The sequence below is a fragment of the Saimiri boliviensis genome, chromosome 2, assembly GCF_048565385.1.
Source record: "Saimiri boliviensis isolate mSaiBol1 chromosome 2, mSaiBol1.pri, whole genome shotgun sequence".
NCBI classification, from domain to species: domain Eukaryota; kingdom Metazoa; phylum Chordata; class Mammalia; order Primates; family Cebidae; genus Saimiri; species Saimiri boliviensis.
The window spans coordinates 140,025,634-140,035,127 of record NC_133450.1 but is presented as its reverse complement, the minus strand read 5'-3'; the positions used below and the strand labels follow the sequence as shown (position 1 = coordinate 140,035,127).

At 61.0% G+C, this 9,494-nt stretch overlaps 1 protein-coding gene across 1 annotated transcript; it reads left to right on the top strand.

The window, feature by feature from the left end:
* Positions 1-1,037: 1,037 nt before the first annotated feature.
* Positions 1,038-7,812, top strand: LOC101036499 (ficolin-2-like). The gene is made up of 8 exons (XM_074394533.1): positions 1,038-1,315; positions 2,893-3,006; positions 3,691-3,744; positions 4,875-4,907; positions 5,399-5,526; positions 5,924-6,053; positions 6,451-6,585; positions 7,149-7,812. Exons 1-8 carry the CDS (start codon positions 1,249-1,251, stop codon positions 7,394-7,396), a joined length of 909 nt encoding a protein of 302 aa, XP_074250634.1. The 5' UTR covers positions 1,038-1,248; the 3' UTR covers positions 7,397-7,812.
* Positions 7,813-9,494: the final 1,682 nt, after the last annotated feature.

Genomic DNA, 9,494 nt, shown 5'->3' with positions numbered 1-9,494 from the left:
AAGAAACAGATGCCTACTTAGGAGGCAGTTAGCACGCAGGGAGCCCAGGTGACGAAGGGCCAGGGAACCCAGGCAGGCTGCTGTCGGCTTTGAGCTACCAGCTCAGGGGGGCTCACTGCTTCTGTGTGAGTCTTGCCCACGGCACTTGGGCAAGGAGAGAAGGTGCCAGGAGGGAGACCACATCTCTGGGTTCCATTTCCACACACCGCTGGGAGCCTGCCCTTCCTTCCCAGCCACATCCTGCTCACACTGGGTCTGGCATGGTCAAAGCTGTGGTCATCGAATGGCTTTGTGTTCTCAGGCCCGTATGATGCCAGGGACGTAGAGCTGATGTGCCATGAAGGCTTCAGCCTCACAAGGCTCTTTCCACTGGTGGTGCAGTTGGGTCCACAGCCTGCCACCTCTCCCTAATGGGACTGAACCTGAGGCCACCGTTTTCTTCCGGATTTTGCTCTTCTCTAAGAGGTATGGATCAGGCTTCGAAGCTGGGGCCAATCCTCCTGTTCCCTGGTTCGGGGGCAGGCGTCCAGCGTTCCCCGCGGGCAATTTCATGTCACCCCTCCCCACCCCGCCCTCACCTGAAGCTGCTGCTGTCCCAGTCGCCGCCCCGTGTCTGTGCGGAACCGGCTTGGACGGGCCCCTGGTCCAGTTCCTTGAGAAGACTCCTGGTCTGCCCACACCACCTTCGCCAGCCAGCGTCCTCTAAGGTTGGAACCGACTCCCTGTGAACTGCCCAGGGAGACCCCTTGTGACTATCCAGCTCCCCTCTCCCTCCACTGAGAGCCACCTCATGTCCCCGTGGACGTTCCTAAACTTCTGTGGACTTAGAACAGATTCTCTGCGAGTGAATTCCTCAAGGACTGGGTTCCACAAGCCCTTCTGCCTGGCGCGGGCCTCAGGCAGTGTCCCTGCTGAGCTTTCTCTAGACACAAATGGGCGGGTGCTTCCCACGTGGGCCTCAGAGAGCCTTCTGCCAGGCAGTGTCCCCGCCAGGGGAAGCCTGGCTCGTTAAAGGGGAAGCCAGGCTCATTAGGCGGGAAGCCCGTGAGGCCTGTGGGAGACAATGGCCCCGGGGCGATCTCCACTGCCAGTTGGGGCCACCAAGCTATTGGGAGGGAGTGGCCATCCCCAGTGGGGTTGGGAAATAGAGACAGAGGTTACAGTGGGCGGCCGCAGCCCTGTGAGAGCCACAAAGTTCCTTCAGCGGCAAAGACCAGGGCCCCAGGGCTGAGCTGAGTTCCCGTGGCCATGGGACCCGGTCTCCTGGTCGTCTGCTTCCTGTGCACCATGGCCTTGACTGATGACACCTGTCCAGGTGAGTCAGCCCCCAGGGGAGTAGGACTTTAGAGCCATCAGGCTCCGGAAAGCTGACCGCGGCCACTTGCTGAGCACTCACGGCGTGCCAGGCCCGGTGCCCTGCCCTTTGGGAAGCTTCCTGCCTTATTGCCTCAACAGCTCTTTGTAAGCCTTACACTTTGAAGAGGAGACACAGGTTGAGAGACACAGATGCAGCTTAACACAGGAGCCGGGTCTTCAACCCAGAGCACCCAGCCCATGGGGGGTCCCGCCCAGCTGCCCTTTCCCAGGGCCGAGTCCTCCTCCATGGAAGGGCCGTCGAGAGAGTCCCATGGCCTGGGAGGGGGCAGTGGGCGTGCAGGGCGTTGGCCGGGGGTGGGCCTAGTCAGTCTGTGCCATGGTCACTGTCACCGGGAGACCTCCCATGTGGCCAGCAGGGTCAAGCCCCAGCTCTGCGGGGAATTCAGCCTGGAATGCACCTGGCACTTGGGACAGGAGGTTCCACTGTGTCCCTGATGTGGTCCAGTGAGGGTGATACGGCCCCAGGGCTCCAGACCTCCTTCCCAGCGCTCCTGGGACATTCAGGTGGCTCCCGGCAGCTCCACCTGTGGCTCCATCTTCTGGGGGAGGCTCTGGCCCCCCTGCATCGGGACCATGCTGGAGGACCTTGTTCTGGGCTCAGAACCAGGGATGGCTGCCATAAACCGTAGTGGGCACCGTGGCCTGAGCCTGCTCCTAGTGGACCAGGGTACCGGGGCAATGATGGGTCCTGCGGGGAAAGGCCCCGAGTGGGAGCCGAGAAACACACAGCACACAGGGCCCTGCACTGGTTATGTTACGGGTGAGTTAATTTCTTCCCCCAGCATGTCTTATTTTCTAGATTATCTAACATTATTAAGTATTCTTTTCTAATGAGAAAAAATAAGCAAATAAAAGAAGTGATCTACAGGTGCTCTGACCAGTGAGCGGGGCGAGGGCTCTGTTCCAGGCCACCGCCTCTATGAGGGCCCTGGGAGGGCACGTCGATTTGTAATCAACCACAACAAAAACGTTCTTTCAAAGAAGTAAACAGCCTCAGTTTGGCTCCAGCCTTGCCACCCCTGGCTCTGTGTCCTTGGACCCCACACTGCCCCTCTCCACGGGACTGAGAAGGCCCCTTCCAGCCCAGAAATTCTACAGCCACCTTCCCAGGGTCTGGGAGGGAAAACGCTCTGTCAGCCCCAATCCCCCCATTTTCTTAGGAATATTTATTGTCATTGGTTACTGAAAGGGCCCACTGTTTATGCGGCTCTTTCTAAGTGCCGTAAATTACCCTGAGAGATGTAAAATGCGCATTCTCTATGTCTACGCTGGCCACAACCTTGTCGTTATCCGCACTTGGCAGCCCAGAGGGCAAAGCTCGGAGTGCAGTGAGTGTCCCCAGGGAACACAGTACTGAGGAGAGGAGGCTCCCCTAGGTCGGGGCGGCCTCCAACGCCAGGGCTCTGCCCCTCTTCACCTCCCTTCCTCACCAGTGCCCGAGGGGTGAGGACAGACCAAGGCCCCAGCAGAGGAGAAAATCTCACTTCCCAGGTGCCCACCTGTGTTTCTCTGCAGAGGTGAAGGTGGTGGGCGTAGAGGGCTCCGACAAGCTCACAATTCTCCGAGGCTGCCCGGGGCTGCCGGGGGCCCCAGGACCAAAGGGAGAGGCAGGTGCCAATGGACAGAGAGGTAAGTTTGGGCCGGGTGGGGAGGCAGGGCATGGCGGGGGCACTGGCTCTTGCTGTTTTTGAAACTAGATGCTGAGCTGGTCAACGCCCCCACCATGGCACCTAGATCGAGAGCCTGAGTTGGGCCCCTGCTCAGAGCCAGGAACAGAGCTGACTCCCAGGGCCCAGCAGGGTTCTGAGATACCTTAGCCAGGTCGTCATCTTTCAATGACCTAGTGAGGGCCCAGTGGGTGTTTTGGCAGCATCCCTGGTTTCAGTCCTGGTACCATCTGCTGTGGCCACCAGCAGGATTCCGATTCCCAGTCCCTATTCTCACCTGGGATGGGGGCCTAAAAGTCTCCCAGGGACCAGCTTCACAGGAGGAACCTGCAGCTCAGGAAGTGAGGACACTTGTCAGGTTCTCATGCTTGGCAGGGGAAGAGCCGGGACTGCACCCACGGGCTCTGGGATGGGCTCTGACTTTCCAGCTCCCTGCCCCTGAGTAGACAGGAGAGCCCGTGAGGCCTGGGTCCTGGGTCTAGAACCTTCTGGTGCAGGACGGGCACACTCAGGTGGGGCCACGGTCACATCAAAGCACAAACAGGATCCGGGTCATGACTGGAAGTCACAGCCACCAGCTCCAGGGTGGGTCCTTCGGGTCCTGAGCAGGGAGCTCTGCTTAAGTCAATGTCTTTGGAATTTGCAGGAGAACGCGGCCCCCCTGGAGCCCCTGGGAAGGCAGGACCACCTGGGCTCAAGGGTAAGGAGGGGACCAGAGTGAGGAGGGGCTGTGAGGTCCTTACAGACCCGGCTACAGAGGAATGTGGATGGGGCCTCTGGGGCTGCCACACTGTCCTCACCAGAGCTCACACCTGCGCAGCGTGGGGGAGGGGTTCTCAGGGGCAGGGGTCTGAGTGTGGGTGAGGGGGTTCTCAGGGGCAGAGGCCTTAGCGTGGGGGAGGGGTTCTCAGTCGGGGAAGGGTCTCAATGGTGGGGGGGTTCTCAGAGCCTGGGCATCCACCTGTGGGTGGGCCTGAGACCAAGCCTTCCCCCTCCAAGGTCAGCATCTGCTGGGTGGGTGGGACAGGGTCATCTGCTCACCTCTCCCAGCCCCTCTCACCCTATCTCACCTGTCATCCCCTGTCCTGTCACCTCGTGTCTTCTGCCCCCTGCAGGAGTCCTTTTGGGGCACTGTTTAAAAACCTAGGTTGGCCCGAGTGGGCAGGGAGCATTCATGACAAGTCTGATCACAGAGAATGTGTGAGCATACAACAGATACATTAAACTAGAAACCTGCACATCCTACACATACAGATAATAGGTATTTGTCTGTTATATGTGTGTAACACATGCAATAGAACGCTGTCTGATGCGTGTGTACAAATTATTTAGAAAACCCAGAGCAGCTTGCTGCAGGGAGAGCAGCCCCTCTAACCCCGCTGTTCCCCGCGAGCTGCTCTGAGCTGCGCCGGACGCGCTGGGAGAACACGTTCTCTCTCTCAGCTGGAGGCTCCATCATACTTTGCCTCTAAATGTAAATCAACGCCCATTTGTCCAGACCTCACCTGACTGCATCCTTCCTGCCACATCTACAAACACAGGCCACTCTGGAGCCTTTAGGGGTTCAGGGAGACCCCGAAGCACCAAGCTCCCTCTAGCTTGGACATGCAGCAGGAGGAAGGGGCCAATTAATGCAGGCCCAGTCACTCTGCTGCCTCCAGGGACAAGAAGGGTCACAGCCACCCAAGATGGCCACAGGCACTAGCAGCTTTTCTGGAGGGCAGTGGCCACCTTCATGCCAGGAGAGTGAGACAAGCGCCACCATCTTCTGCTCTGTGCGGGGGACAAGTTATCTGACTTCCAGCTCTTACTGTCTGTCCCTGTCTCCAGGAGACCCTCAGGAACCCGATCTGTGTAACACAGGTGGGTGGTGGGCCCCGGATCCTCCAGCCCTGCCTGCACATGCACCCCAGACCAGCCCACCCCGACCTGCACCCACCAGGAGCATCGGGGTGCTCTGCAGTCCCAGCCCCAGAGGCCTCTGCCTTTTCTTCCCTCTGCACCGGCCAGATCCACAGGACCCCAGTGCTGGGTCCCCTGGAAGATGCCCTGAGAAGAAGCAGGGCACGGCCTTCATAGTCTTGTGCCCCAAAGAAAATTAGAGTGTACCCCAAAAGCTGGGTTCCCTGGAGGTGAAGGTAGGGAGACACGGGGAGGTGGGAGGGTCAGGCAGACTGGGCGTGGCCATCACAGCTGCATGGCCCTCAGGGCCTTGTCCCCGTCCAGGCCTCAGAGTCCTGCTCTGTCCACACAGATGCCCGTGGGCCTGCTCCTCCCTCCCGGGCCTCCCTCCCACTGCCCCTGCCCTGCCCAGGGTTCCCGTCCTGCAGCCACTCCCCGGGTTCCCTTCCTAGGCCCACGCACCTGCAAGGACTTGCGGGACCGGGGGCACTTCCTGAGCGGCTGGCACACCATCTACCTGCCTGACTGCCAGCCCCTGACCGTGCTGTGTGACATGGACACGGACGGAGGGGGCTGGACCGTGAGTGTGGGGGCGCTGAGGGGCCCTGGGCAGGGTGGGCCAGCCTGGGAGTCCCGGAGGCCAGGCTGCACGCCTGCTGGGAGAACACTCTGGAGTTCTCTATCCCCCTGCACAGGGACAGGCAGAGATGACTGGGGTGTGGGGGTGACCCGTGGGTAAAAGTCCAGGCCGTGGGGGAGGCTGGGAGGGGCCAGCGTTTTCCTGCGGTGTGGCCTGGGGCTTGCTGCCTCCCCTCCCGGGCCCCCCTTTCCTCCTTCATCTTCCCGTGGGGCCTGCGAGCTGCTGGCCCGGCCGTGATGCTCTGCCATCTGCACGCACTGCTCCTCTGGAGGGCGGGTCCCCCGCGCTGTGGGACTTCGGCCTGGCCCCTGGCTCCCGTCCCCCGGCTCCTCCACAGGTTTTCCAGCGGAGGGTGGACGGCTCTGTGGACTTCTACCGGGACTGGGCCGCGTACAAGCAGGGCTTCGGCAGTCAGCTGGGGGAGTTCTGGCTGGGAAATGACAACATTCACGCTCTGACCGCCCGGGGTAGGGCAGCGCCTGGGATCAGGGGTCACGGGGCCCTGAATGGAGCCCCAATGACTCCAGAGCCAGCGGCAGGGAGAGGATCAGATCTCTGGGCTGAAGCCTCTTCTGGTCTGGGCCCCACCGGCACCTTAGATCCTGAGTGTGGGAAGGAGGGACCCAATGGCCCCGTAGTGGAGTTTGGGCCCAACCCCAGTTCTGCCTCTAACCCTCGAGGATTTGGGACTCGAGTCTCTCCCTGCGGGTCAGAGCTGCGCAGGCCCTGGGGAAGCCACAGTGCTCCCCACGCTCTGCCTCCATGGAACCCAGACCTCCTTCCAGCCCCTGCTCCCGTTCCCCAGCTCCCGTGTCTGGAGGCAGAGGGCCCTTCTGCTGGGACCCTGAAACCTTCCTCCCGCAGGGACCAGCGAGCTCCGCGTAGACCTGGTGGACTTTGAGGACAACCACCAATTTGCCAAGTACAGTTCCTTCCAGATGGCGGGCGAGGCGGAGAAGTACAGGCTGGTCCTGGGGGCCTTTGTGGAGGGCAGTGCGGGTGAGTGTCTGTGCCGGGCCGCGTGGCCTGGGCCTCCGAGGGTGCTGGGGACGTGGAGGGAGTGTGCCCAGCATCTGGCTATGCCTCTGCTATGCTACACTGAGGGGTGACTTAACCTGTCCGACCCACAGTCTGTCCATCCGTCTGTTCTCTCACAGTTGACTGCACTTGTGAAAATTATGATCTACAGGTAGTAAAAGTACGGTACAGAGTGGCTCTGATTATCTGCTACCATTACTGATGGGGAACAGGAAACATGATACGGATATTTCTACAGAGACTGAATCCCTAGGCTCTGTGCTGCCCGGCACGCCTCCCCCTGCTGCCCCACCCAGAGCCAGGCGGTCTCCAAGTGTAGGAACGCCTGTTAGCTGGCTGGGCAGACCAGGCAAGGAGATGCCAAGGCGGCTGTCCCAGCAGAGCAGAGCACATGTTCACTGGGTGGTGCCCCTTGGAGTTGTGCAGTGCACGACATGGGCTCCTGGCCATGGCAGCTCTGCACTGGGCCTAGGATCCAGGCTCCCTAGCACGTCAAAAAATGCCCTGTTTTTCCCTCTGAGCAGGTGATTCTCTGACATACCACAGCAACCACTCCTTCTCCACCAAAGACCAAGACAACGACCAAGCTGCTGAGAACTGTGCTGTGCAGTATCAGGGAGCCTGGTGGCACGTCACCTGTCACTTGTCAAATCTGAACGGTCGCTACCTCAGGGGGGCCCATGACAGCTTTGCCAATGGCATCAACTGGAAGTCAGGGAAAGGGTACCACTACAGCTACAGGGTGTCGGAGATGAAGGTGCGGCCCGCCTAGCCCGGTGCTGGCGGCAGAGGGGCTCTGCATGCACCCTGGCTGGAGGAGGGCAGCGTGGGGATCATGGCCCCATCCTCATGGGAAGTGGGAGCTCCCACGAGTCCCTTGTGGACATGGCCTGCAGAGCTTTGCACCCAGCGCCGGCGTCCAGCCCCCTGCCTCCGGCCTGCAAGGCTGGGCGAAGCCCTAGTGTATCTCCCTCACCGCAGCTGTGAGTGCTCGCTTGCCTCAAAGGGGGTCGTGGGATGCCACGACCGTTTGCACTGCCACGCCCCTGCACTGCTCACCTGTCCTTGCCTCCCTGTGACCTGGCCCTACCGCTGGGTCAGATGCCCTAGGGCTGAGGGCATTATCCACTGGCTAAGAGAAAGCAGGGCCACCGAGCCTGTTTGTGAATAAAGTTTTATTGGCACAGCCGTGCCCGTGGCTGCCATATTGTCTCTGGTTGGTTTCTATCATCCCTGGCAGTTTCCAAGTGCCAGGCAGAATAGCTGGGACAAAGACCCTGTGAGTTGCAACTCTTCAACTGTGTGTCCATCAGCCCTTTACAGAGCGTGTTTGGTGATCCCTGCACTCAGAGCTGCCTGGCGCGGCCATCTGGCCCCTGCTCTTCTCACTCGTCCCCAGGCTTCCTGCCACCTGCCTCCTAGGGTCCCCCAAGACTCACTTTTGAGAGCCTCACACGTTGTAGGAAAGGTGACCGTGTGTGCATGAATCCCGCATCAAGAACGAAGCAGAGATGAGAATAAGGGGTGTGGGTGAGACAGATCTGAGCCCCCTGCAGAGGGAAAGTAGCCAGAAGGCTGAGCCAGCAAAACGGGGGTTGCATAAGGTCTGACAACACCTGTTTTCGTTCTGGTCAGCCAGGCAGGCCCCTCCCAGGATCAGCTGCCCAGAGCCCAGACCCCGCAGACGACGGAGGGCTCGCCCCCGTGTCCGTCTCTCTCTCCTGGAGAGGGCTCAGCCCCGGCAGCCACCCTTCCCCGCTCTGGAATTCAGGGCCCTCTCTGGGTCTCTGGTTTTGCTTTTGCTTCTGTGAATCTCCCTGAGGCCTCTTTCTGCCTTTTCTCTGCCTGACTCAACCTCCAGGTGGAAATCCTGGCAGGCCCACTGCGGCTGCTTCAGAGACGACTCTTCCCAACCCGTGACCCGCAGGGACTTGTAAGTCTCGAGCAGAGGCCTCCAAGGGGCTGGGCCTGCAAGAGAGGGTGTGGGGAGCGTGGAGGAGCCTTGGCTCCTGTCCTCAGCTGCTCCTGGTGCAGGGGTGGCTACACGCTCGTGGAAAAGGCCCCTCAGGTGGGAGCCGAACTATTCCCGAGCTCCCATGTCCGCCGTAACCCAGAGCCTGCCGCGGGGGACAGACGGCTGCAGGAGGTGTGGGTCCACACCGCCCATGGGGCGGGTTTGCCACAGGCCTGGGAGGATGAATCAGGTCTGACTCAGGTGGTCCTCCTGTGTGCTCCGGGGACTCCCCTGTGGACAGTCCCTGGGCCAGGCAGGGTCCCTCTCCCCCAGGGGCATCCAAGGCTGAAGGAGTTAATGTGGAGGTAGCTAGTGGTACCTGGTAAACCCCCACCCTGCCATGGGACACTGGATGCCAGCTTCCCGAGTTCTGCTGGCTGCAGCTCCGTGTGGGAGACCACAGGTCCCAGCACACGTCCCCCAGGGTAGGGGCTCTCGCAGGCCCACAGCTCTGACTCGGCCGCCTGCAGCCTGGCCCGCCCTGCCCTAGTGTGGATGCAGGGGTCCGTGGGCTCACTGAGAGGGCTGAGTGTAGACTTGGGAATAGCAAAGGCCAGGGGGTGCCCAGAAATGCCCAGCCCCAGCTTTCACCCTGGGGGCCTGACCCTGCCACTCCCTGCACCCCCAGCACCCGGCCTCCGAGCTCAGCTGTGCCCCAGGGGGGACCAAGCCCCCGTTACCTCAGCTGGGGGAGGCCACCCCTGAGGGGCAGCAATGAATATCCTTGGTGGTGCCCTGGGTGCCTCCTGTGCTGAGCCCCAAGCAGCCCCGGTGAACAAGGTGGACCCCACCCCGAGCACAGAGCCTGGCCCTCGGGGGGACGGCCAGCCCACTGCTGACCCCACAGCCGCTGCAC

Bases quoted from the DNA above. Each gene is read 5' to 3' on its own strand.
- LOC101036499 (XM_074394533.1), top strand. From the start codon at position 1,249: ATGGGACCCGGTCTCCTGGTCGTCTGCTTCCTGTGCACCATGGCCTTG. The intron at 1,316-2,892 runs GTGAGTCAGCCC...GTTTCTCTGCAG, and splicing joins GACTGATGACACCTGTCCAG to AGGTGAAGGTGGTGGGCGTA. The intron at 3,007-3,690 runs GTAAGTTTGGGC...TGGAATTTGCAG, and splicing joins AGGTGCCAATGGACAGAGAG to GAGAACGCGGCCCCCCTGGA.